Source organism: Trichosurus vulpecula, chromosome X (genome assembly GCF_011100635.1).
Source record: "Trichosurus vulpecula isolate mTriVul1 chromosome X, mTriVul1.pri, whole genome shotgun sequence".
Taxonomy (NCBI): domain Eukaryota; kingdom Metazoa; phylum Chordata; class Mammalia; order Diprotodontia; family Phalangeridae; genus Trichosurus; species Trichosurus vulpecula.
This window is the reverse complement of record NC_050582.1, coordinates 2,049,397-2,076,420: the sequence shown is the minus strand read 5'-3', so window position 1 is coordinate 2,076,420 and position 27,024 is coordinate 2,049,397. Positions and strand designations below refer to the sequence as shown.

Genomic DNA, 27,024 nt, shown 5'->3' with positions numbered 1-27,024 from the left:
AAAGAGGCTTTACCCATATCACTTTTTCTCTTTCTCTAGAGCAAAGCCATAGTGAAGAGATGACCAAAGGATGAGCAGTGGAGGAGATGCTCTTTCCCTAAGTCTGGCTAATTAAGATCATAGCAAGGAGATGATGGCCAGAAGAGGAACCCTCTCTTTCATTCTCTTTATGTCTCTGTCTGTCCTTCTGTCTGTCTGTCTGTCTGTCTTGCTCTCTAGCTCCCTCTCTCCCCTTCTCTCTCCTTCTCCCTCCCTGTCTCTAGCAAAGATATGACCAGCATGTGAGTAAGGGGAAGGGGAGCAAGTGAAAGAGTCTCTTCTTTTCCACATCAGACCATAGGACAACAGGAGGAGAAAATGGACTGGAAGGAGAGTCTCTCTCTCTTCCTTTTCCTCTTCCCCTTATCCCTCAGACCCAGATAGCCAGACACTGAGAAGAGTAGCAGGAAAAAGGTATGGGGAGACACTCTTTATTTCTTAGCCTTGTCACCAGATTATAGGAATTTATGAGGAGGTAAAGAGTTTCTCACCCTTATCCCTTTTCCTCCTTCTCTCCTGCAAAAATATACCAAAGAGACGACCTGAGTAAGAACACTAGAGAAGATTTTCTTTTCCTGAGTCCAGCCAATAAGACCAAAGCAATGAGATGATGGCCAGAAGAAGATTCATTCTCCTTTCCTCCCCCACTTCCTGTTCCCCACCCCTACCAGGAACAGCTGGTGGAAGTTTCACTGACATGAGATTACCTGGAAAAAGGTATGAGTGACTCTCTTTATTTGGGGCCTTGTCACCAGATGGAAGGAAATTTTGAATTTGAACAGTCTGTCCCTTATATATGTTTCTCTCCCTCTGTCTTGTAAAGTTACTACAAAGTGATGACCAAAGTGTGAGAAAGAAAGAAGAATTTTTTCTCTGATCCCAGTTAGGTCAGTAGGACCACAGCAAGGATGTAATGGAGTTGAAAAGAAAGATGCTCCTTCTCCCTCTTCCCCTATATCCGTCTTCCTCTATGCAACCACCAAAGGGTCCAGTTTGCAGAAGCCTAACTGTGAAGAATACAGCAGAAGGAAGGTATGGGGCAAGCGCCTTTATATTAGGGCCTTGTCACAAAATTGGAGGAAGTGGACAGGTGGGACAGAGTCACTCAGACCTCTCTCTCTCTCTTTCCATCTCTCTGTCTCTGTCTCTTCCTTTTCCCGTCTCCCAGAAAATGCAGCAAAGACGTGACCAAGATGTAAGCAAGAAGGAAGAGCCTTTTGCTTTTCCAGGTTTGGGCCAACAAGACTCAAGCAAGAAAAGGACCCCTGGAAGACAAAGATTCTCTCTCTCTTACTCTCCCTGTCCATCAACCCAGCCAGCAGGAATGTAGGACAGTGGTGTCCGAATCAGAGTGAAAGATTCAGAGAGAGAGTGAGAGAGAATGAATATGAATCAGAAGATGCTCTGGGCCTGTCCAACAGGACAGGGGTGGATGGATCCCTTCTTCATATCCCCAATCCTATACATCTGAGAAAAGGACAAGACTGGAATGAGACCATCTCTATCTCCCAGTCCCAGGAAGGAAGGCTACAGCTTCAAGAAGACATCCAGAAGGGAGAAAGAGAGGACCTTACATCTCTTCTTCCTCTCATTCCAGCAAGGACATGACAAGCTTGTGAGAAGGGGAAGGGCAGCTGGGGATTCTGTCTTTTTAGGGTAAGACCCATAAGGAAACACCAAGGAGAAGATGGGTTGGAGGAGGAAGATTCCCTCTCTCTCTCTTGGTTTTCCTCTTCCCCCCTTTCCACAGCCCCAGCTATAGCAGAAGCCAGACTCTGAGGAGAGTACCAGAAAAGAGGTATGGGGAAATCCTCTTTATTTCCTGGTCTTGTCAACAAAGGAACTGGAGACTCTCACAAAGTCAGCTGATCTGTCCCCGAAAAAGCATCCATCCCACCTACCTACTATATAAAGACAGACAAACGGTTGGACAGCCCCCAGAAGTAACCTTTGACACGCAACCAGCCTGATCTGAAGAGTCAGCTCATCCTATTTTCTAAGTAGTTTCTCTAATTGTTGTTCATCTGTCATTGTGACATCTGCGATATCTTGACTTGTGAATGAATTGGATTGAAGTGAAGCAGAGCTCCACAAAGCCATCAGCCTCAGTCTCTCTTCCAGAGTCATCGAAGTCCGGTGGCAAGACGAAAGTCAGGATGACTGGCAATGGCCTGAGATGCAGTGGACAACCCTGGCATCTTTGATGTCTGACCAAGCTCTTAAGCCCTCCACAATGCCTGTTTCGGCTGCCTTCATCACCTGCCCATTCCCTTGGGAAGGATAGACATCCCACTAACCCAGCGGTGGGTTTGAGGCCTGTTGATTACTCTCACCTGGCATAGCCCATCTGCAGAGACAGTTTGACTGGGTTGTTGTTGCTGCGCAAGCTACAGCTTCTTGGTGCTACAGGTGAGGACTGGGTACTAGGTGGATGCCAAAGGTAGATGAAAGGGGCTGGTCCTCCCTGAACAAAAGTATGTTTTGCAGAGACACCAAGATTTTGTAAATGACCTTGGGAATCCATCCTACCTCTACTTATTCCTCTTTGGGAATAAGGTTCTGGGTTAAAGACAGGCAGTGGGCCTCTTTCAATTGCTCTCTTGGTTGAGTGACATTCAGCTTGGGGCTCTCGAGATCTTCATCCCCTAAGATAATAGGTACCTGATATTGGAGTAAAAGCCTCTGGCCTAAAGACACACACTAGGAATTATAGGTTCTGCTTCCACTGAGCCTCAGTGTCCCCACGCTGTTTAACAGGATATGATGGAAGTGCTCTCGCTGTGGTGTTTGGTGTTGCTGCAGATTTAATTTCTACCAGGCTGAGTAACTCGCTCATAAAATTCCAATAATGACGGAAAAGAATCCTAGTAGGGAAGCTGCACACTAATAAATACACCTCCCATAACACCAGGTAATACGGTCAGTCACCACTGGGCGCTGCTCACGTGCTTCTGCTCTCTCTCTAGGGAAAGTTCCAAACTTTGCTCCCCTTTTCTTTGACAGAAGCCCTGCTCCCCTTGAGTTGTCTTTTCTGTGGGGATCACCATAATCTTTGATCCCTGGGGCCTTAGAGGATAAGGTCCCTGTATCCACATTGCCGCTCCCTGGCATAGGAGTATAAAAAAATCAACCTCACAAGGACAATATAGAGGAGACATGATTAGATAACCATTTGTCTGAAAAAGGCCTAGTGAATCTCAAGGCAGTAAATGCAGTGTGAACCAGTAAGTGACATGGCAGCTCCGAAAGTTAATACAGTCTGGAAACGGGGAGGTGAGAGTCCCACTGTCCTCTGTCCTCCTTAGACCTCACCTGGAGGTGTTTGCTTTCTGAGCCCCCCCACCTCCCGTTTAAGAAGGCCATGTCCAGAGTGGGACAAGCAGGATGGGAAAGGGTCTAGGGTCCATGGCATGTGAAGATTGAAAGAACTGGGGATGTTTCACCTGGATTGAGGTTAGAAGTTCAAGATGGGCGGTAGGCCTCTTTTGGTTGGGTGACATGCAACCTGGGGCTCTCAAAATCTTCTCCACCCTACCCCTGTCCCCCCTGGAGAAAAGAAGACTCAGAAGATGATATCCACATCTTCAAAAGCCAAGATTAAATTTGATCCGCTTTGCCACAGGAGCAGTGGGCAGAAATTGTGAAGAGGCCAGTGTTGGCTAAATACTAGGAAAAACTTCAATTTGTGGAATGAACTTCCTTAAGAGATGATGGCTTCCCCTTCCTTAGACGCCTTCAAGTAGAGGCCAGCCAAGAAGTTACCAGGTATGTTAGAGTGGGGATTCTTTTTTTTAATTAAGATTTTTATTTTTAGTTTACAGCACTCAGTTCTGCATGATTTTGAGTTCCAGATTTTCTTCCCCCATCTCCTCCCCTCCCTCCCCCAGATGGCATGGAATCCGATATATCTTCTACATAGACCTTCGCATTTAAACTTATTTACACAAATAGTCAAGTTGCAAAGAAAAATTGTGACCATTGGAATGAATCATGAGAGAGAAGAAACAAAACCAAAAAAAAAAAAAGAAAAAAAAGAGAGCCAACGGTGTGCCTCAATCTGCATTCAGACTCCATAGTTCTTTCTCTGGATGTAGCTAGTTCTCTCCATCATGAGTCCTTTGGAGCTGTCTTGAGCCTTGTATTTCTGAGAAGAGCCAAGTCTATCAGGGTTAGTCATCCCAGAAGCAATGTGTCTGTGGTTGTGTACAATGTTCTCCTGGTTCTGCTCCCTTCATTCAGCATCGTATCATGTAGGTGTTTCCAGGTTATTATGAAGTCTGCATCTTCCCCATTTCTCATAGGACAATAGTATTCCATTACCTTAATATACCACAACTTGTTCGGCCACTCCCCAATTGATGGGCAGACCCTTGATTTCCAATTGTTTGCCACAACAAAAAGAGCTGCTATAAACATTTTTGCACATACAGGTCCCTTTCCCACTTGTGTGATCTCTTTGAGATACAACCCTAGAAGTGGTATTGCTGGGTCAAAGGGTATGCACATTTTTATAGCCCTTTGGGCATAGTTCCAAATTGCTCTCCAGAATGGCTGGATCAGTTCACAACTCCACCAGCAATGTAACAATGTTCCAATTTTCCCACATCCTCTCCAGCATTTATCATTTCCTGTTTTGTTATTTTGGCCAATCTGACAGGAGAGATGTGGTACCTAAGCATTGTTTTGATTTGCATTTCCCTAATCAGTAGTGATTTCAAGCATTTTTCCATATGCCTATAGATAGCTTTAATTTCTTCCTCTGAAAACTGCCTGTTCATATCCTTTGACCATTTCTCAATTGGCGAATGACTTGTATTCCTATATGTTTGGCTCAGTTCCCTGTATATTTTAGAGATGAGGCCTTTAACAGAGACACTGGTTGTAAAGATTTTCTCCCAATTTTCTGCTTCCCTCCTAATCCTTGTTGCATTGGCTTTTTTATACAAAAAACTTCAGTTTAGCATAATCAAAATTATCCATTTTGCATTTTCTTAAGCTCTCTATCTCTTGTTGTGTCATGAATTCTTTGCTTTTCCATAAATCTGATAGGTAAACTATTCCTTGCTTTCCCAAATTGCTTATAGTATCAGCCTTTATTCCTAAATCCTGAACCCATTTTGACTTTATTTTGGTATGTGGTATAACATATTGGTCTATGCCCAGTTTCTGCCATACCATTTTCCAATTTTCCCAGCAGTTTTTGTGAAATAGTGTATTCTTAGCCCAGAAGCTGGCCTCTTTGGGTTTATCAAAGAGTAGATTGCTATGGTCGTTGACTACTGCGACTTGTGTGCCTAACCTATTCCACCATAGAGTGGGGATTCTTTTATGTCTAAGTTGGCCTAAATGGCCCAATTCTGTGCTATAGGTCAGTGGGCTATCATCTATTCCCTGGCTGAACCTGAGCCCTATACACAGTCCAAAAACTTTTCAGTGACAAACCCCCCAAGGCCAGGTACTTCAATTTGTGGATGGGATAGGATGGTTTTGTGTATTGGTTTAAGAGTTTTTAAGCCTTAGCATATGGTCAGTTTTTTAAAAGGTGCCATACATGGCTAAGAAGTATGTATACTATTTTTAATTGACTTTCAGGAATTGACAAATATCTATCATTTCTAACTTTTCTAAAAGAAGTCTTCAGGTCTCCAACTTCTTTCTTGTTCATCTTTTTGTTAGACATGCCTAGGCCTGAAAAGGGGATACTACAGAGTTCCAATTTTGCTTTCCTTTTCTCTCTGGAATGCAGTTTGCTTTTCCTTTGCGGACTTAGATGCAATATTGAGTATTTCTAGTTCATTAGCTATGGTCTTTTTAAGCATAGTGTGGTTTCGCCAATTATCACTTTTAATCGTGCCTATTTTTCTTGCTGTCTTGTCTGAGCTCAGAATTGGCATGTGGCACTTTTAATGACATCAAGAAACAAAGGCCCATATTTTTAACATCAACGTTCTTTTGGTGATTTTGTATGGCTTTTGAGTCACCAAATACCACAGACTCCAAAGAATGAGATCACCCAGAAGGTAAATAGACAAGCGTCCAGTGGGTGAGAGGAGACCAAAGGGCCAGAGTACTGCCCAAACCAGATTCAAGTGTCACTGGGAAATGTTTAACAAAATCAAGAATACAATACAACCTAGAGAATGTGAATTTGTGGTTTTCTAAGTCAATTTGCTACCGTATTTGAGTTTGATACAGCATAGTAGCCCAGTGGCAGAAATGATGTCATCAAAGAGATGGCTATGTGGAAAAGGAGGTGGCTGGCTCATGAGCAAGAGAGAATTTGGTGTCTCTAAGTGTATATCAATTTCTCTTTCAATTCAATTAATCCAAGCTATTTTGGCACATACTATGTACCAAACATTGTGCTATGCATATAAAGGTGGATACCAAATACACCCTGTCTGGGAGCCTTTCTTCTGGGGATGGGGGTGGGGGGAAGAATACCAGCGAAGAAGCAGCCCCTGAGCTGGGCCTGAAGAAAGAGCAAGATCCTAAGAGAGAGTCCATTCTAGGTATGGAGGAAATAGGAGGCCAATTTGCCTAGAAGGTAGGGTGTGCCAAAGGGAATAATATGAAATAAGGCTAAGAACTAAACTGTTGAGGGTCCTCAGTGCCTGGCTGAGTTGGCATTTTAGCCTCAACAACATCACTTATGACTGTTGATGCATACATTATTGCCAAGGATGTTAGCAAAGAAGCTCTGGTAATATATGCCCAAAGTGATTTACTAGTCAGTCAATAAGCATTTCTTTAGCACCTACTATGTGCTAGGCACTAGAGAAGGAAATAGCAAACCACTCCAGTGTCTCTGCTGAGAAAATCCCAAATGGGGTCACCAAGAGTAAAATCTAGCTGAAAAATGACTGAAGAAGTGTGTAGGCACTGTGCTAAGCGGTAGTGATACAGAAAGAGGTCACATGCAGCCCCTGCTCTCGAGCTCAGCCACAGGGGGAGGAGAGGGATGGGTCAAACTTCAGAAAAGTCAAAACAGCATAAATCATGTTAGTAACTCCAAAAAGTCAAATTACTTGATTATATCAATAGATGTAGAAGGAACCTGACAACATATAGCCTTCATTGATGTTTTTAAAAAGCACAGGAATAAAAGGACTTCCCTTATTCAATCATCTCCACCATTCAGATAACGGATGGAAGGTGCTTTGCAAACCTTCGAGAGTTGTAGAAATGTTAGCTAGAGTTCCTTGTATACCGTAGAGTTCTACAAGTATGCATTGTAGCTGGGGGCAGCTAGGTGGTGCAGTGAGTAGAGCACCAGCCCTGGAGTCAGGAGGACCTGAGTTCAAATCTAGCTTCAGACACTTGACACAAGTACTAGCGGTGTGACCTTGGGCAAGTCACTTAACCCCAATTGCCCTGCCAAAAAAAACAAAACAAAAAAAGTATGCATTGTAGCAATCAAGAAAGGAAAATCATTGAGGGGGTATGCATATTGCTTTAAGCCGTAGTGTCAAACCACCAACTGTCATTGTCTATGTTGTGTTGTATTTTTCCTCATTTTGTTCAACATTCCCAATGACATTGGAATCTAGTTCAGCCGTGCTGGGAGTTTTGGGGGCCACCACTGCTGTGGAGAACTCCAGACATTTAATAGAAACAGGAATTAGCTCTGTAAAGGACTAACTTACAAAAGCAACCATCTGAAAGAGGTCTACACTGTCAGATATGGCTTAACTGTTTTCTTTGTTACAAATGTTCGGTGACACAGAGGAATTAGGCCAGGATGTGATTTGTTTTCAACACCAAAAGTCATCGATTTGTTTTTGAAGAGAGGAAAAAGGGACTTAATGTATTCTGCTATATTCTAAAGGGGACAAGGAACGAGTGGCAAAGGTTATAAGGGGGTCACATTAGACTTCCCAAGTCAGGCTCCTAGATCACTTGGCCGAGCTGGTCAGTTCTGAGATTCTGGCCCAGGCATGTCTGGTCTCTCCGTCTGCCCTTCTGTCCCAAAAACCCCCCACCATTTCTCTCCATGTGTCTCTCTTGCTTTCTCTTCTCCATCTCTATCTGCATATCTAGCATTCTTTCTCTAGTTGTCTCTTTCTGTCTTTCTCCATCTCTCCTCTCTGTCTCTGTGTCTCTCTTCTCCTTCTCCTCTCCCCTCCATATCTCTGTCATCCCTCCCCTTGCCTTTTTCTTTTTTTGATGATTACTGAGTTCATCGACTCTCCTGGATTCAATTACCATCCCTATGTAGATGAGGCCCAAATCTATATGTCGAACCCCAACCTTTCTCCCAATCTCCATGTTAGGGTAGACAGAGAGCAGGCCTGGGGCTCTGGCAAACAAGGGTAGGATCTGCCAAGCTTCCAATGTGGCAGGCCAAGGAAGGCCAGGCCTTCTGTGAGCCTGTGCATTCTCTGCAGTTTGTTTTGTGTCCTCTCCTTGTTCCTGTCTGCCCTTCCAGGGGTAAGAAGGGCTCTGTGTAGAGAGGGGGAAAGAAATCCAGTGCCTGAGGAGCTTGTGGCTGGGGTCTGTGGGATCCAGACCTTTGCCAAAATGAACACTTGGTTTTCTTGGCTGTAGTGTCAGGGCCTTCCTTTTCTGATTTCTTTGTGGTTTCCCCACTTTCTCAGATCTCAGTCCCTAGCAAGTATTATCTATCCCAGATGGTGTACTCTAACCTGTGCCTACAATGTCTACAGTCTTAAAGCTCTGATCATCCTTTATTCCCCACAGAAAAATCAATTCAGTCTCTGAGCCACAAGGGATCTCAGAAGCCCATCTGTTCCCAAGTGACTCTCAGAATTTGTGGTGCGCAGAGCTGAACTCAGACCCCCAGAGATCTCTCACTTCCCCCTTCCCAAGAGCCCATTGGCCACTTCCTCATACTAAGCTTTCGGGCCACCCAGGCCCCCACACTTTTCCAGACTGACTGGTACTTTGCCAGGCCCATCCAGTATCCATCCAGAAGCTGCCTCTTTGAACCAAGGGCTTCCACATTACCTCCATTCCCCCTAGCCTCCCCTATCCCCACTCTGGCCAAGGCCATTGGGCTCCTCAGGTAAGCCACTAATAGAGGCCATCTAGGTATAGAATCCTCCAAAGAAGGCACACCCTTTTGAGTTCTCTTCCCTCTGCAGAACACAGATTTGGGGCAGATGCTCAGAAGGCCCTCTCCTACTCCCCTCCCCCCAAACCACAGCCCCAAGGTGTGAAAACAACAGGAGGCTGGATCAGCCCCCAGCCTTCCTGCCTGGAGGAGGCCAGGGAGGGGAGAGGATACAGGTGCAAGGCTGAGCACTTCACACCTTGGCCACAGGTTGGGCCTGGAGCAGCTTCATTCTGACTAACTTCCTCCCCTCCTGGCCCAGGCCCAGGCCGCTCCTCTTCAGAGTTGGGGGAGGGGATGGCTTGCAAACTCCCCAACCCAGCCTCAATCCTCATCACTGCCTGTCCATCACCTTGGGAGGAAATGCCTCCTCCAAGTCTCCTTCCTGAATCTGGGGGACAAACCTTTTATCTCCCCAGTCAGTTTGGCCATTTCATCTGTTGACCTCTAAAGGTCCTTCCACAAGCTTGGATTCCATCAGTGTGGCAGCTCTGGCCACACCTCTGCTGGGGCCAAGCAAGCCAAGCACTCTGGACACGTCATCTGTTTTGAGCCCCGCAACAACCCCATGAGGTAGTTTCTCCATTTTTCAGATGAGGGAACTGAGGCAGAATGGCTTGTCCATGACCACGCAAAAGTTGGGCTGTAAACCCAACTCTTCTCTGCCAGAACTTCTCAGCCCCCGCTCTGCTTGCCCTTCGACTTCCTCACAGCCAGCTGGTCTGATAAGCCCCCACAAGATGGCCTCTGCTCCGCACATTCTTTGAAAAGAGGGAGGGACTGTTTGGCATTTGTCTTTCTATTCCCAGAACTTAGCACAGTGCCTAGCTCACTCCCCAAAATGCTTATTGATGGGTTACTCCTCCAGCTTCACTGAAATGGCTTCCAGGGAGCACCGCCCCGCCCCCAATCTCCAATGGCAGTCCAGAGGCCGGGATTGCTGAGGAGACTTGAGACCATGCTGCAGAGAATCAGGCCAAGGCAGCAGAAGAGACGGACTTGAGGAGGGCAGGGCCATTTTATGCCCATTTCTGTGAACCCTTCTTCCATCACATCCCTGGCCGCCTTCCCTCTTGCCTCCCTGCCCCCTTTTTTGCTTGCTCCCCTCATTAGACTGTAAGCTTCTGTAGCTTACTGACTGACTTGTTTGGGAAGGGAGATTCTGTACGTTCTGTTTGGCCCCAGAGGGCAAGCTAGGGCTAATACAGAGAGGCATTTTAAGATGAAAAAACTGACTAAAATGAGATGCACTGGAAATTGTAATGGGCTGCCCTGGGAGATAGTGAACCAGCCATCATTAGGACTATTTGGAGTTCTAGAGGCTGGATGCCCATTGTTCAGGGATGGGCAAGGGGATTTGTGGTAGTCATGGGTTAGAATAAAGGTCCTTGGAGATTCTCAGCTATTCCCTCTTTTCTGTTCTCCGCAGGGTGGGAGAGGGAAGAGGGAGGGAGGGACAGAATCAGTTGAAATAGTCATTCAGTAGAACAGGGGAAGACTATGATGTCTGGAATCAGATGTAGGTTCAGAAGGGCTTTGTGACCTTAGGCTGGTCACTACGCCTCAGTCACATATGCCTATTGTCTCCGTGCCTCAGTTGCTTTGCCTTAAAATGAGGGTATTGGATTGGGCAGTTCTAGGTTCTCCTGTACACCTGGAATCCTAATTAAATCATGTATCTAGCATAAGGAAGGGGAGGAGAAAAGGAAAAATCCCAAGGACCAGGAAGCACCTCGTGCATAACCCCCAGGTGTGCCCCCAAAGATTACAGAATTAGCATTTGGGGCAGCCAAGTAGAAAAGGGATTTGGAAGCAGCTGCTGTCTTCCCCAGGAGGTGCTGACTCCATGCTTGCCCCTTCTCTTGACATGAACACACTTGGCCCATGCAGTTGATTTCAGCACCAGCCCACAAGGCCTTGAGGTTTTCTGGTGTGGCTGGGGGAGGGGCACACATGCACGCTCGTGTGCACGTACATCCTTTACTTTCTCTGAAGTGCTCAGTCCAGATTTCAACCCCATAGTTGGCTGGCGGTAGGCAGGCAGTGGCGCACGGCCTGCAGCACCTGGAGCAGCTTCGGGGCTGGTGAGCTCCAGGACTACCATGATGTCCCAAGTAAGTATCTGGGCACACACTTGCTGAATTGGGTTGAACTGCAGCCCGGGTGGCAGATGGGGGGAGAAAGCAGTTACTGTTGGAGCAGGTTCTACCCTCTGCCCTGGGCACTGGGCACCACTGTTCCTGGCCAGGAGACAGGGAGGAGATGCCACAAAAGTGGCGTTAGACTGCCCGCTGCCCCTGCTCCCAGGGCCTTCTGGAGGACTGCCACAGTACTGAGAAGTGGAGGGGAAGCTACTGGGGCAGCCCACTGTTGAGCTCTTGGGTCTCACCCCTTCCACTGTCTTCCTAGGTCAGTGACCATATGTTGCTGTTCGACCTTCGCTTCCTGGAGAACAGCAGCTTTCCCTACGACTACTCTGAAAATGGAACCGAGTCCACCGGCTGCTGTTCCTCTCCACCCTGCAGCCATGACTTCAGCCTGACCTTTGACCTGGCCTTTTTGCCCACCCTCTACAGCCTTCTCTTCTTCTTTGGCCTGTTGGGCAATGGAGCTGTGGCACTTGTCCTTTTGAGGCAGCACCGGGCCCTGAGTGGTACCGACACCTTCCTACTCCATCTGGCTCTGGCTGACATGCTGCTGGTGCTGACCCTCCCACTCTGGGCTGTGGAGGCTGCTCAGGAGTGGGTCTTTGGCTCAGGCCTCTGCAAGGTGGCAGGGGCCCTCTTCAAGATCAATTTCTATGCAGGGGCCTTCTTACTGGCCTGTATCAGCTTTGACCGCTACCTGAACATTGTACATGCCACCCAGCTTTACCGGCGGGGCCCAGGGACACGCGTGACCCTCACTTGTGTCATCGTCTGGGGACTCTGCCTGCTACTGGCCTTTCCAGACCTGCTCTTCCTGTCAGCCCAGCACGAACCTCGCCTCAACGCCACACGTTGCCTTTATACCTTCCCCCAGACTGGCCACACAGCCTTGAATATCCTGCAGCTCCTAGCTGGCTTCCTCTTACCACTGCTCATTATGGCCTACTGTTACACTCACATTCTCCTAGTGCTGCTGCGCTCTCGGGGGCAGCGAAGACTTCGGGCCATGAGGGTAGTGGTAACTGTGGTAGTGGCCTTTGCCCTCTGCTGGACACCCTACCACCTGGCCATGCTGGTGGATATACTGATTGATCTGAATGCGGTGAGCCGAGACTGTGAGTGGGAGAGCCGGCTGGATGTGGCCAAGTCCATCACTTCAGGCCTCGGCTTTGTGCACTGCTGCCTCAACCCCCTGCTTTATGCTTTCGTGGGTGTCAAGTTCCGAGGCCAGATGCGGACACTGCTGGGGAGGCTGGGCTGCCCAGGCCAGGAGGCCCTCCTGCGGCCAACTCCCTCATCTTCCCGGCGAGATTCCTCCTGGTCAGAAACCACAGAAGCCTCATACTCAGGACTGTAAAGAGGCAGGCCTCAACCTTCACTTGCCCACCCCTCCCTCCAATTCTCCACAGATGCCAGCCTTGGCAGTGCTTCTTTACCTGGGATCCATGAACTTGGATAAGAAAAAAAGCCATCTTTCTTTTCACTAACCTCGAACTGAAATTTAGCATTTCCTTCGATTATGAACAAAGGCATGAAGGCACTAAGCCATTACTCTGAGGAGGTTTTTTGGCTCAGCCTGTCAAAGGGCTTCGTGATGCCAAGTGCAGAAGCCCTGGACTACAGGGCCCAAAGCAGCAGCCCAGCTTTGAGTGAGGGCTCAGAGAGAAAGACACTGGTCTTGTGTAGGCGAGGCCGGAGCTGGCCTAGGTCTGTGGTCACTCAAGCTTCAGGAGGTGAAGGGAGGACAAAGCACAGAGCTAGGCCACCTACCCAAAGCAAAACAAGTAAGAAGGGTTGCAGTCATCTGGGGCCCTGGAGTTGTCCCCCGAAGGGGGAGGGGGGAGAAATTCCAGAAGAATCTGGGTGGAACCCTGGGGAGCACCGGCTATTGGTATGTAAATAAATAAAAGCCTTGACTAATGCCATGAAAAGATTTTATTCTTCACAGTAAACTCCAATGCTTAGTGCTTAGTTTTTCTCTGTGAGAAAAAAAGTAATTCGATAAACTAATCCTGGCTAAAATCCACATTTAAAATCTGCAGCTAAAATGCCTCCGTTTTGTCTTCCTTGCCACAATCCTGTTGTTACGTGGCCAGGCAGAAAATTGCTACTTCAATGCACAGGATTCTAAAACAGCACTACATTTTACATCAAACACATGAAAAAAATTGCAAACAGTTCAACGTTACTTTTCCAGCTAATGCTCCCTAACTAAATTTGCTAGAAACAGCAATCCTGACCCCCAGCCACCTAACCTACTGGGCCTCAGCATCTGTATTTGATGTCGCTTCTGTGTGTTGGGACTGAACCCTTTCCCCACTCTCAGCAGAAGGGCGGCTTGTTCTCATATGTGTGACAACTGTAGTGATCCTAGTCTGCCCGGGAATGCCAACTCTCTGGGCGGGTGGGAGTAGTGACAGAGACCCATGGCACCGAGAGCAGACATCACGACGAGTATCCACTGAATTGGAGTGGCGGCCAACCCTAAAATGGAAAAACAAGGAATCAGATCATGGGAACAAAGGTGCCAGAGAAGGGGACAAAATGCAGGGGCACCCACTGGTGAGAGAGAAACCAGGGGGCAGGGGGATGGCAAGAAAACTGAGAGACTGCTGCTTTTCCTAGAGGAAAATGCTAAAGAATTCATTGTAGGATGGCCAATGAACAAACAAGGGAGGGCGGGGGGTGAGAAGGGACTCCGTTACCTGGCTTTGCACCGAGAACATTCATAGACAAATTTATAATGAATCTCATAAGTGTGACAGCGTTTGACCCGAGGTAGTTCTGGGTGCACCAACCCAGATTTTCGGGCATAGACCCTCCAAAAGGGACCGTGACAATCTCTGACGCCATGAAACATCCAAGTAGCCCCATGGCATAATTCATGGAGCAGTGTGTCCCGGAGCCGGTCTGGGAAGAGAAAGAAAAATTAGGAGCACTTGAAACATTCCCCTTGCTGCCTGGAATTCACAATATTCCTAAACTTTCTCCCACATGAAATATACATTTTCTTCATATACACATAGTCAGCCTAAAGTGTTTAAAAAAGATGAAAAAGGAAGTTTCATCCACTCCAACTCCCTAATGGCCACCTCTCAGAGAGGGAAGCTTAGGGTCAAACATTCAGTCAAAGCAACATGCATTTATTAAGCACTTACTGTGTGTGAGGCACTGGGAACACAAAGACAAACTAGATCAAACAGGAGTTCATTTTCGGTTGGATTGGCAGCACTGGCGGGGTGGGGGGTGGCAGCTAACCCAGAGAGAAGATGACCATCCAGTTAGGGAGGCAACAACCCCCCCCCCCCCCAGGCCAGAAGAGCTGGGGCAGGGTGGGGGGACCCTGAGGGTTGGCTGCTCAGCAAAGACCAGGAAAGAGCCTGCCCTGTGCCTCTGGGCTTTTCTTCGACCCTGCCCCCAAGCCTCCTGTGCCCCAGCCTCTGCTGCACCTTTCCCCAAGGGCCTTCTCCAGTTTAGGGAAGGGACCACTGCCTCCTGACTATGCTTTAATACCTTCTCCTGTTCCTACTAAGGAGAGGATACATCACTGTGCCGCTACAAGGTTGGTCTTTAAGAGAGGACCTCAGTCTAATCATATGCCTGCTTCCAGACCTGTCTCCAACCAGACTGCTTAGGCCTGCTGCTCTTCTGTCCTTATCTCAGTAATTCTGACACCCACCCCCCTCCCACTGCCTCATTCCCCAACTTCCTGCCATTCTTACTCTTATCCACCTTAGCCTTCCCTCCCCATGTCCTACTCCAGATCTGCCCATCCCTTGCACTGAAACCTAGCTCTCTCCTGCTGACACTGTTTCCTTTCCTACCCTTTCTAGTGCTGGCTACATTTTCCTTTCACACTCACTGGCCATGGTGGACTCAGAATACTCCTCCCTTCCTCTCCGTTCCCCCCACCCAATGGACGCAGTGTGAGATAGTGAGGGCCTGGACTAAGGTGGGAACAGAACTGGAAAAAGATCTAATAAAGGGACTGAGAACTAAGGAAGAAGAGACAGGTCTTAACAACTGGCTACAAGAAAGGAGAGGGGAGGAAGAATCCAGATGACTCGGTGGCTTCAAGCCCAGGTGCCTTTAGTCAAAGGTGAAGGAGCAGCATTATCAGGTCACACACATGCTACATCACACTCATTACCTGCAGAATCACAGACTTTTTCTGAAAGCTCAATTCGGATAGCACGACCATCGTCCTTGGCTGAAAAATGGCAGTAGCCTGCTGTTGTACGCATCTTTTTATTCCAATTTATGGTGATCTTCTCTGGTAACTAAGGACAAAGAACACAAGAGAGTCAGGAGGAGTCCCTCTGAAGATCAGGAGGACCATGCTGGCACCATGCCCTGCTCCTCTGGGCAAAGGCTGCCTCACCTTTGGCGTTTCCTTCCTCCTATTAATAAATGCTTCCTAGATGCTTTTCATTCATTCCTTCGCTCACTTACTTTCCCCCAATCAAAAGGGATCATGACCAAACGAAGTGCAAAAAGGCTGCCTCTCAGAGTGAAAGGCAGAGCCAAGAACCTCTCCTCCCTCGGGCTCCCAAGAGTGCCAAAGCTGGCCCCAGGCCTAAGGCTCCATTCCCTTGTGCACACTTAAGAGATGTGGATGACTTTTTGTTTAAGTCACCACAAGAGGAAAAACATTTCAATGTGCCTCTCCTGGAGCTAAGACACAAACACAGAGTAAGAGATGAATAAGGACTTTGTAAAGGGCAGGCCAACTGCTCCAGTATCTCTGCCAAGGAAACCCCAAATGGGCCCATGGAAAGTCAGACACAACTGACCAACAATGTATGGGGCTGTGTGCAGTTCAAAAAGCCAGCTGCCGACCACTGGGGAGGCCAGGAGACGCATTGGAGGATCCCCATAATGACCCTGGGAGGAAGGGTCTATCATTATCCCCATTTTACAAAAGAGGATACTAAGGCTGGATGAAGTATGGGGGGAGGTCAGAGAGGGAAATTCAAACACAGATTTCCCTGACTCCTAATCAAACATGTGTATAAACCACTCCAGCAATGTGCTTTCTTCCCAACTGAATTTGATTTTTCCATTCATAAGTATTTCTCTCTCTCTCTCTCTCCCTAAATGCCCTCAATAATGTGTTCCAGATTTTTGCAAGGAATCAAAGTTCAGCTTTCTCTGCCCCATCGTTCAGGTCTCCCCAACATCCATCCTCTGTAGGTGCAGTCACAGTGGTCCCAGCACCACCCTTCCATTTGCACCCTTCACCTAGACTTCCCCTTCCTCGACTCCGTGGCTCTTGAAATCCCACCCATCCACCAGGTCCCTGGTCAAGTCCTCCCTCCTTCCTTCCAAAAGCCTTCTCCAAGAACCTCCTCCAGACCCCTGTGGCCAGGAGGTATGTGGTGCTGCCTGCTCGTTACCCAGTAGCCCTCCTGAGGGTAGAAGGCCCACCTTCCCCACCCTGTACCCCACCATGGCACCCTTTGGCCAACCTTTTCCCCAAAGATTGTGGTGTTATATAAACGATAGAGCTTCCAAGTCAATTCCTCCTTCTTCAGCTGAAAAAACTTCACGTAATCTGATGTGGAACTGGACAGCTCAGCCAAGAAACACCCAGGCACCTGGCATGTCTTCGTCCTGCAGAAACCAACTCACATCAGTTTGGCCAACAAAGCGTTCAAGTGTCCCCTTCCTTCTCCAGGCACTCGGGACTGAAGCCCAGCCCTTGGCCCCTCCCCCTTGCTTTGGCAGCCCCGAGCCAATTCTTCGTCAGCACGTTCCTTACACCCATCTTCTCCTTTTCCTTCCCACTAACCACCCAGACCCGACACTCAATCCTTGCCCAGAAGAAACACCTACTAAATGCGAAGCCCAATGTATAGACTGCAGAATGAAATGTTTATTTGGAGGACGTGGCTGATGTGGAAATTTCTTTTGCTTGACTATGTATGTTTGTTACAAGGGTTTGTTTTTTCTTTTTTTCCCCCATGGAAGAGAGAAGAGGACAGCAGAAGGTGGAAGGGAGAGAAAGTTGATTTTTAATGGAAGAAAATCCAAAATGAAAAGGATTAGGAACAGGAAGCGAGTCAGCATAAACTCAAACAGAGCATGTGGCTAGATAGTCTGCATTAACAGGGGGTGACCAAAGTCCTTTGGAGATAGACCCACATTCAAATACCTGATGAAAACCTATCAAGAAACGATCGTGTTGTTACGGCCTCCACTTGCCTTAACGCCGTTTCTATCTTTAGAAATATTCTAGTGACCTTTAGCAGTCCCATCACTTCTTTTTCCAGCCCCAGCTAGATCCTAGAAAGCAATCAAAACTCCCCGACTGAAATGACGCCCATTCTGTCACCAGGCACCATGGGAAGGGGTGGGGCTACAACAAAAGGCAAAAGCACCAAGGAGACAGGCTCCAAACCCTTGTGTCCACACAGGAGGCGAGGGCTGAAGGACAGTGGGAGGGATATTCAGTCAGGAGTCATTTGGCAAACTGAAGCTGAACACCCATACACAAGGATAAATTCCAGGACAATCTCAGACAACTCAGTCTAGCTTTCCAGCCTGACATGCCAGATGTCCCATGTAGCACTAGCCACTTCTTAAGGCAGAGGAACCAAGTTCTGGTCTCTCCCATTTAAGATCTTAGCAGGGGCGGGGAACCTGTGGCCCCATGTGGCCCTCTAGGTCCTTGGGTGCGGCCTTTTGACTGAGTCCAAATTTGACAGAACAAATCCTCATTAAGGGGGATTGTTTGGATTCAGTTAAAGAGCTGCACCTGAGGACCTAGAGGGCCAAACATGGCCTCGAGGTCCCAGGTTCCCCATCCCTAGACTAGATCATGGATTTAAACCTGGAAGGGTCCAACCCCTTCATTTTACAGATAAGGAAACTGAGGCACTGAGCAGTTAAGTGAGTTGCCCAAGCTATTAAGTGTTTGAGGAAGAATTCAAACTCAGATCTTTCTAACTCCAAATCCAGCCCTCTAAGCCCATCTGATGAGGTGACTTGCCCAAGGTCACACTGGCAGTTAAATGGCAGAGACAGGATTTGAACTGGGGTGCCTTAATTCTCCAGATTTCTTTCCCTGAAAGATGCTTCCTGCCCTTGTGGCCCTGTCCTCTGAGTGGTCAATCCCTCCCAGAACCTCCAGTGGAAGGAAGGGCTCAGGCCAGTGTTCACCACTTCATTCCTCTCCAGGATCCATTCCTGACTCCCCTTTCCCCGCACCACAACATCCACCCTTACTTTTCAACTTCCTTTTATGTGTTGTCTTTCTCTCATTAGAATATAAGCTCCTTGAGGGCAGAGACTGTCTTTGCTTCTATTTGTAAACCCCAGCACTTAGTAAAGCAAGTGGCGCATAGTAGGCACTTGCTTGTTGACTCTAAATCCAATGATCTTTCTCTACTGCAGAGCTGTCAAACAACAGGCTGCCCAAACCCAATTAAAACGTAATTGAGAAATGTCAAACAAAAGAAATGAAAATGCAACACAACATCGATGGTATGAATCTGTGGTTTTCCACGGCGACATGCAGCCCCCAGGGATTCTTTCTGGTTTGAGTTTGGCACCACTGATCCTCCAAGGGTCTCAGAGGCCTCGTTGAGTCCATTTCAGCTCAAAATCGATGAGCATACTAGTCTGTTGGCACACTCCCAGAGAGGACTTGGGTTGTGCTCTTCAGCTCACATTCGTTGGAAGCTGCCAATGGACTCCAGTCCAGTGATTCAAATAGGCCCTATGTGACACTGCAGCTAGAACTCCAAAGGAGAAGGAAGTGAGGGAGGGGGCCAGACAGGCCTGTGGCATGCAGCAGGACAGCATGGGGGAAGTGGGCCTGGTTACCTGAGAATTTCCCTTCTGTGTCTCTGTTCTCCATTTGTCAGACAACTTTACCCCAAAAGTGGTCAAGCTATTTTCATTGTGTATGTTTCCCCTTCTCAGTCAGGCATTCAAAAATCATTCATTAAGGGCTTAAGAGGTGCCAAGCACTGTGCTAGGCACCGGGGGGCACAAAGAAAAGCCAAAACAGGTCCCTGCCTTTGAGCTCACATTCTAATGGAGGAGATAACATGCAAACAATTCCATACATAAAAGGTAGGCACGTTATCAATGGAAAGGAATTATAAGGACAGGAGGAAAAGGACTGTGAGGCAGGGGAGCCAGTTTGGAGACGAGGGGAACGGCCAAAAGGCCAGTCACTAGATTGGAGAATGCCTGGAGAAGACTGGAAAAGGTGGGAAGGAGTCAGGTTATAGAGAACATTTTCTATCTAATCCTGAAGTCACTAGAGTGGACTGAGCAGGGGGTGATTTGAGCAGACCTGCACTTTAGGAAAAGCAATTTGGCAGCTCAGTGGAAGATGGACTGAAGAGACTCTGGAGGCGAGCAGACCGACCCAAAGGAATGGTCCAAGCACGAGGCGCCAAGGGCTTGTACCAGGATGGCAGCTACACATTTATGAGACGCTGGGAAAGTAGAAACAACTTGAGAAAAGATCGGGTATATGGGGGTGAGTGGCAGAGGGTGGTCAAGGCTGTGGGCCCAGGTGACTGGGAGAATGATAATGCCCTTAACTGTAATAGAAAAGGTAGGAAGACGGAAGAGTCTGGGGGTAAAGAAAGTAAGTTTTGTTGTGGGCACCTTGAGTTTGAGATTCCTGTGGTTCAACCAAGTCAAGATGTTTGAAAGGCCTGACTCAAGAGAAAGCAGCTTAGGGGACCACCGGCGTCGAAATGATAACCGAGCCAATCAGAGCTGACAACATGACCAAGTAAGACAGTGTTGAGCAGTGGCATCAAACTCCAATAGAAATGGGGGCTGCTTATCTGTACAAAAGGAGGCCCGCGGGCCTGCTTGCTGACTTGGTTTGCAAATGTAATGTTAGCTATGTCTTCTATCTTTATTGATTTTGTTAAATATTTTCCAATTACATTTGGATCTAGTCCCACTGGGAGTGGTGGGAGTTGTGTTTGACAGCTCTGGCATAGTAGAAGAAAAGAAGAGGGCCCAAGACAACTTTGGTCAGTGGGCATGAGCTGGATGAAGAAAGAGATCCTAAGGAGAAGAATCAGGAGACATCAACGTCACCAGAACCTGGAGAAAAGAGAATGTGCAGAAGAAGAGGGCAACGGGTGGTGTCAGAGGGTACAGACAGATGAATGATGAGGACTGGACAAAAGCCACTAGATTTGGTCTCCAGTAGGCGGTCCAGATCCAGAGCTGAGGACAAAGGAGCATGACAGGGTTCGAAAAGGAAAGAGGCTAGTCCATCCTGATGTGGCACCTGACAGTACCACTCATTTTGGATGGAATTCTACAGGTCCTTGTATTGTTTCTTGCCTCCTGTGTAGTTCTATCCTCTCTCCTCCACTAGACCCTAAGGTCAGCAACACAGACTGTGCCTTCTATCTCTGTGCTTCATATTTCCCGTAACACCCAGCATACACAGGGCTGAGTACATACCATGGACTTGGATCACGAGCAATCACATACCTGCTACTGCTTTTCGGAGCATCTGGCAAACTGGCTGATGTTACTGGGGGAGTCGACAAGGTAGGCACTACTCCCGAAGTGCCAGAAAAGCCAGGCATGGGGGTCCCTGAATCCTGAACTGAGCTGGCAACATCCCCTGAAGGAGTCTTGAAGGCTTTCTTGTCTAAAAGCACAAACAAAATGGACTAGAAAATTGCTGAGTATAAAGGATATCTGAATGGAGTACGTCAAGTTGCACTCAGGTGACAGGCCACCAGCACCAAGGAGAGCCTGGAAGTCCAACCTGGACTTCCTAATCTATACCCAAATCTAGAGGGTACCAAGATCTGTATTCCAAAATATTCAAAAGTATCTTGATTAGATTTCGGGCTGGAAGGGAACTCAGAAACTATTTTATCCTGACAGCCTCCTCTTCCCCTGTTTTAGAGATGGGAAACTGAGGCCCCAGGAAAGAAAGGGGCTTATGGGAGATCACACCTGGGAACTTAGTTTTCGAGCTGGAAGGGCCCACATTTTACAAATGAAGACCTACAGCCCAGGGAGGGGAAGGTGAGTGGAGCAGGTGGGGAGAACCTTCCTGTCTCAGGCCAGACCACATACTACTCAGAAGCCCAAATTCAGAAAAATCCGTACTACAGGATGCAGGTTTTGTTAAATGAGGGTTAGCACGCTGGCCTGTCATTTCCCCAGGACTTAAGCTTTTTGTTTGCTGTGCCAGTAGTGTTAACAAGGGGAAAATGATTGCCAGTGACTGTACGTCCACGAGCACCGATGAAGGGCCTACTGTGGGCCAGGCCCCAAGGATACAAAGCGAGCCAAAACAGCACAGACTAGGCATCTGGAAGTGGAATCTCCCCAGAGAAAACACCAAAATACACAGCATAGCACTGGACTAGGAGACAGGAAGACTGCCACAGATACTTATCTGGGTGATCTTAGGCAAGTCATTCACTCTTCTCCACAAAGCGGGGACAGGAACAAGAGTCCCTGCTTCCCAAAGTTGGTATGTAAAGCAAACCTTAAATCACCAGAGAAATGCGTGCTTTCATTCTAATAGCTAACTGCTGCTGCTCAGGTGTGGGAGCAGAGGCCTACCCCCAGAGGCAAGCCAACACTGACAGGGAGCTTGCCCCTAATTGCTTTCCAACTATCCTACTACCTTTCAGGGCCACTTGGAAACTCTTACTTTTCTAATCAAATTCCAGTTTTAAAATGCCTCTCATTTCTTGCAGCCATCTGAAATTTGCTATTTTGTAGTTGAGTGAAGATTCTAGGCTTTTTCTGCTTCGAGTCCTTCTAGACGCCTTCTACTTTTCTGGCGGCTTTCCTAGACCCCTCTGATAACTAAATGGACCTTCTAGAACTCATGAAGTATCCCTAAAAAGAGCAACCATAGGAAATCGTGTGGTAGAGGCCTGGCCTTAGACCCCTCAGCAAGGCATAAATGAGGGAGATAGTGATCAACCAGGAAACTGCCTTAAACAGAATGGACTGAGGTCTATTGTATCCCACCATTCCCTTACTGTAGCCTCCAAGTCTGTCTTAATACAGGGAGGACCCTTGACCGGAAGAGCTGGCCACATATTTCAATGGCTCTATGGAAGAAGAGTTTGGAGATGAGGGCACAATAACTTCTAACATCTGGTGATAGCTAAAACCTCAAAAAATGGTGTCTTAGCACTGTGGCTGAAAGATGGTCTCTTGGCTCTTGAAGAAGTGGAGAGCAATCTGCAATCTACACTGAGAAATGATTTTCAACAGCAGCTGAGTCAGCAAACTCGGTCAGGGTAAAGTATACTCCACAACTTCAATGGCTACAGCCTCAAATAGGTTTTTCTGAGGGAAGAATCTTTTGCCCAATTTGCAGACTGGCAAGTCACGCGCAGAGCCAGGCTGGAATGCAACTAATTGAACGGGGCACAGAGATTTGGTTCTGCAGACAAGTGCTGCCCACATGGCATCTGCCACTGGGTCTTCCAAGGAGTGCAGTTATGATCCAGCAACACGGGGGGAGGAGCCAAGACGGTGGCTGAAAAGCAGGGACTCATTTAAGCTCTCCCCCAAATCCCTCCAAACACCTGTAAAAAATGGCTCTGAACAAATTCTAGAGCTGCGGAACCCACGAAATAGCAGAGGGAAACACGTCTCTAGCCCAGGACAGCCTGGATGGTCACGGGGAAGGGTCTATCACACGGTGCTGGGAGTGGAGCACAGCCCAGCACGGGCCGCGCCAGGACATACCAGACCTGGAATCAGCCAGCCAGAATAGGCTTTAGGGCCATGAGTCAGCGAGATGTGGTAGTCACCAGACTTCTCAACCCACAAACGCCCAAGAGCAGGTTAGTGGGAAACTGTGGGATCCAGTTTAGAGCCGTCCAGCCCCATCCCTGGGGGTGGAGGAGGTAATAGCAGAAAGCTCCTGAGGCTGCTTCCAGAGCTCCAGTGTCATCTGCTTCCCGAGTCCCTGGCTCACACAATGGGAGGTATCTAGCAGCGGATCAGAACAGGAGTGCAAGGAGCTCTTTGTGGGCACAGAGGCAGGTTCTCTTCCTGTGCCCTGCTTGGATCTGGATTGAGGTCCTGGTTTGCGGTTCTTGGGGGAGGAGGAGCGCTGCTGTGACAGAGCCTGGGGTGATGGTGGAGTAGAAGTAGCTCTGAAAACAGCAGTGCTTGGACCCTAAAGCTTGGAACAAAGTACTCTCTACTCTACAAGCAGTCATACCCTGACAAAAAACTCAAGGGTCAAGTAGTTGGCTGGGAACATGAATGAACAGGCAGTGAAAACGAACTCAGACTCAAACTCAAACTCTAGATTCCTTTTTTGGTGACAAAGAAGATCAAAACATACAGCCAGAAGTCAACAAAGTCAAAGAGCCTACATCAAAAGCCTCCAAGAAAAATATGAATTGCTCTCAGGCCATGGAAGAGCTCAAAAAGGATTTGGAAAAGCCAGTAAGAGAAAAGAATTGGAATAGTTGGGACAAGAAATGAGAGTGATGCAAGAAAACCATGAAAAACTAGTCAATGACTTGCTAAAGAAGACCCAAAAAAATACTGAAGAAAATAACACCTTAAAGAATAGACTAAACCAATTGTCAAAAGAGCTCCAAAAAGCCAATGAGGAGAAGAATGCCTTAAAAGGCAGAACTAGCCAAATGGAAAAGGAGGTCCAAAAGACCACTGAAGAAAATACTACCTTAAAAATTAGATTGGAGCAAGTGGAAGCTAGTGACTTGATGAGAAATCAAGATAGTATAAAACAGAACCAAAGGAATGAAAAAGTGGAAGACAATGTCAAATATCTCACTGGAAAAACCACTGACCTGGAGAATAGATTCAGGAGAGATAATTTAAAAATTATTGGACTACCTCAAAGCCATGATCAAAAAAAGAGCCTAGATATCATCTTTCAAGAAATTATCAAGGAGAACTGCCCTGAAATTCTAGAAGCAGATGGTAAAATAGAAACTGAGAGAATCATCCAGCAACACAATTTTAAACAGACATGGTAAAGCTATCAAAATGCAAAAAAAACTAAGATTCAAGAGAGGCCTTAAGAGCAGGGTTAGTGAACTTGGACAATGAGAACTAACTGAACCGCTGCTGTCAGAGATGTTACTGCCTTGGAAGAGAGATACTCTGCCTTCCAAACAGCTAGGACCAGCAAGATTGAGAAATACTGGCTAGTATGTCAACATCTGCCTCAGAAAGGCTACAGAGTAGAATATTATCATACTATAAGAAATGGCAAAAGGATGGTATCAAAAAACCTGGGAAGATTTGTACGAACCGATGCAAAGTAATGGGAGCAGAACGAGGAGAACAAGGACAAACAAGTCTTGAAAGAATCGCAAAGCTGGGCAGACCATCTGACAGTCTTAGAGACATCAAAGAAAGAGAACAAGGACCCACATGTACAAACATATTTCTAGCAATTCCTTTTGGTTATGGCCAAGACTTGCAAACTAAAGGGCTAAACCCATCACTGAGGGAGCAGCTGATGATCCCCAGATGTGATGGAATAGCATTACACCATTAGAACTGGAAAAGGGACAGTTTCAGAGAAACATGAAAAGACTGATCCAGGGTGAAGATTTATACAATAACAATAGCAAAGAGAAGCAGCTTTAGGACTTAAAAACGCTGATCAATGCAATGATTCTAGAGGACTGATGGGCCCAGGGTGCTGAATGACACATATTTGTGGACGTGGCCAATGGGCTTTTTTGGTTTTTTGGCTTTAGTATGCCCAGTTGTTACAAGAGTTTTTCTTTTTTCTTTTTCTAATGCAAATAGGTGGGGGTTGGGGGAGGGAGAGGAGAGTTAGGGATAACGCTGGCCTGACTCCCCCCCACACACACACAAAAAAGAAGTGTCATCGAAGGATTTTTTTTTTTGAAACTGCAGAGAAGAGAATGGAAGAAAGGCCAGAAGGAAACAAAGATGCTCAGAACAACTTGGAATGTTGCATGTTAAAAGGAAAAGCAAACTGTATTTCATAGAGATTTGCAATTTCATGTACAAGCCTCTTTTTCTGTTCCATTCTGTATATGAAAATGCTCATTATATTTGGAGATGGTTAAGTTCTTAATAAAAAATTAAGTTCAGAAGCAAAAAAGGGACTTTTTACTGTTGTGAGAAACTTGGGTTCAGCAATTCTACTCCTCTACTTCCTCTGAAACTCCCAACAATGGCTAAGGGAAGAGTTTGTGTCCGAACGAGGGAGAGAAAGGATCACGGAAGAGAAAATGAACAATTTCGATTACATGGAACTACAAGGATTTCGCAAAAACAAAACCAGTGCAGTTAAAATGAAAAGGGAAATCACTGACTGGAAAAAAACATTCTTGCAAGAAATTTCCCTGATAAAGGTCTCATATTCAAGATATGTAAGAACTGGATTCAAATTTGTAAGAACAAAAGCCATTATCGAATAGATAGCTACAAGATATGATCTAGCAATTCTCAAAGGAAGAAGCCCAAACTATCAACAAATGAACCATATGAAAAAATGCTTCAAATTACATCAGAAAAACACAAGTTAAAGCAATTCACATCACGCCCATCAAACTGGAAAAGATGACAAAAAAAGGAGAAGTAACAAATGCTGGCAAGGCTGTCAGAAAATAGACACATTTCTGCACTGTTGCCAGAGCTCTTGAAAACAATCTGAAACTATTCTCAAAAAGTCATAAACTGGGCATGCAATATTACTGTTAGGTCTAGACCTCAAAGAGATCAAGGAGAGAAAAGGACGCACAAGTACAAAAATTATCTAGAGCAGCAAAAAACTGAAAACTGAGGAAGTGCCTATCAAATTAAGAACGACTGAACAAATGACGGTATATGAATGTAATGGAAGAAAACTGCACCAGAAGAAAGGGCAAAGGAGACTGTCAGAGAAACCTGGGAAGACTTGTTTGTCTGGAGCACAGCACAGCATGTACACGTAGTGAACGGGGCAGGGGATAAGGGAGAAGCCCTGGTACTCTCCCACAGGGTGGCACCAGTGGCACTTCGGAAAAGCTCTGAATATCCGAATAAGAACCTCAGCCTTTGCTGACACTGCTCTAAGGTGAGTGTGTCTAAGTAGGATGTAGAAAGCACTTGCCTTTGATGTTATCTGCAGATCCTTCGCCATTCGCCAAACCTTTCAGGGGGTTGCCAGCTTCATCACATCTGCAAGGCATACAGAGAATTGGTCAGGCAAAGAGGGGAGGGCAACTTTCAGGACTGGTGCAAATGTAAATGCAGTTTTCCTTTAACCCAATTATCTGCAAGATCCCAAAGTTTCCTGGTAACACTGGTCATAAGCTACTGAGTCAGTTCTGGGTGCAACATTTTAGGATGAACACTTACAGAATCTGGAAAAAGACAACTGGGACAAGGAAGGGGGCTCATGCCAGAGAAAGAGCCAAGGATGTTTGGCCTGGAGAAGAGAAGACATGATCACTGTTTCAAGTATGTGAAGGTCTGTCACATGAAGAGGCAGATTTAGGCCTAGTAGAAGGAGAACTCTCCAAAAAACGAGATTCCGTTACCTCAGGAGGAGACCCATTTGCTGAGCACGTCAGACTGTGGATTCATCTCCGGTATGGCTTACGACTCCTACACTATCCACTATACATTAAGGCCTGCATTATGAAGTCATCTTAGAATCATGCCAGGTTAGAGCTGGAATGTACATCATTCTACACATGAGGAAACCAAGGCCCAAGAGAGGAAAGTGATCTGCCCAAAGTCCCAATGCCAGTGAATGGCTCAGCCTCCCAACTCCAGATCCACTGT

General features: G+C 47.0%; 2 protein-coding genes and 1 long non-coding RNA gene across 3 annotated transcripts; 2 read left to right on the top strand and 1 right to left on the bottom strand.

Moving 5' to 3' along the window:
• The first annotated feature begins 43 nt into the window (after positions 1 to 43).
• On the top strand, positions 44 to 1,849 carry LOC118832799. The gene is made up of 4 exons (XR_005009232.1): positions 44 to 453; positions 575 to 756; positions 863 to 1,071; positions 1,208 to 1,849. It is a non-coding gene; the product is annotated as an uncharacterized LOC118832799 (long non-coding RNA).
• Positions 1,850 to 11,159: 9,310 nt separating this feature from the next.
• On the top strand, positions 11,160 to 13,143 carry CXCR3 (C-X-C motif chemokine receptor 3). Its single transcript, XM_036740214.1, has 2 exons — positions 11,160 to 11,226; positions 11,522 to 13,143. The coding sequence occupies exons 1-2, from the start codon at positions 11,215 to 11,217 to the stop codon at positions 12,614 to 12,616; spliced, it is 1,107 nt and encodes a 368-aa protein (XP_036596109.1). The 5' UTR covers positions 11,160 to 11,214; the 3' UTR covers positions 12,617 to 13,143.
• Positions 13,144 to 13,225: 82 nt separating this feature from the next.
• Positions 13,226 to 26,794, bottom strand: GCNA (germ cell nuclear acidic peptidase). The gene is made up of 7 exons (XM_036740015.1): positions 26,778 to 26,794; positions 26,348 to 26,415; positions 20,737 to 20,899; positions 16,728 to 16,872; positions 15,410 to 15,539; positions 13,965 to 14,169; positions 13,226 to 13,743 (listed from the first exon to the last, which is right to left on the bottom strand). Exons 1-7 carry the CDS (start codon positions 26,792 to 26,794, stop codon positions 13,515 to 13,517), a joined length of 957 nt encoding a protein of 318 aa, XP_036595910.1. The 3' UTR covers positions 13,226 to 13,514.
• Positions 26,795 to 27,024: the final 230 nt, after the last annotated feature.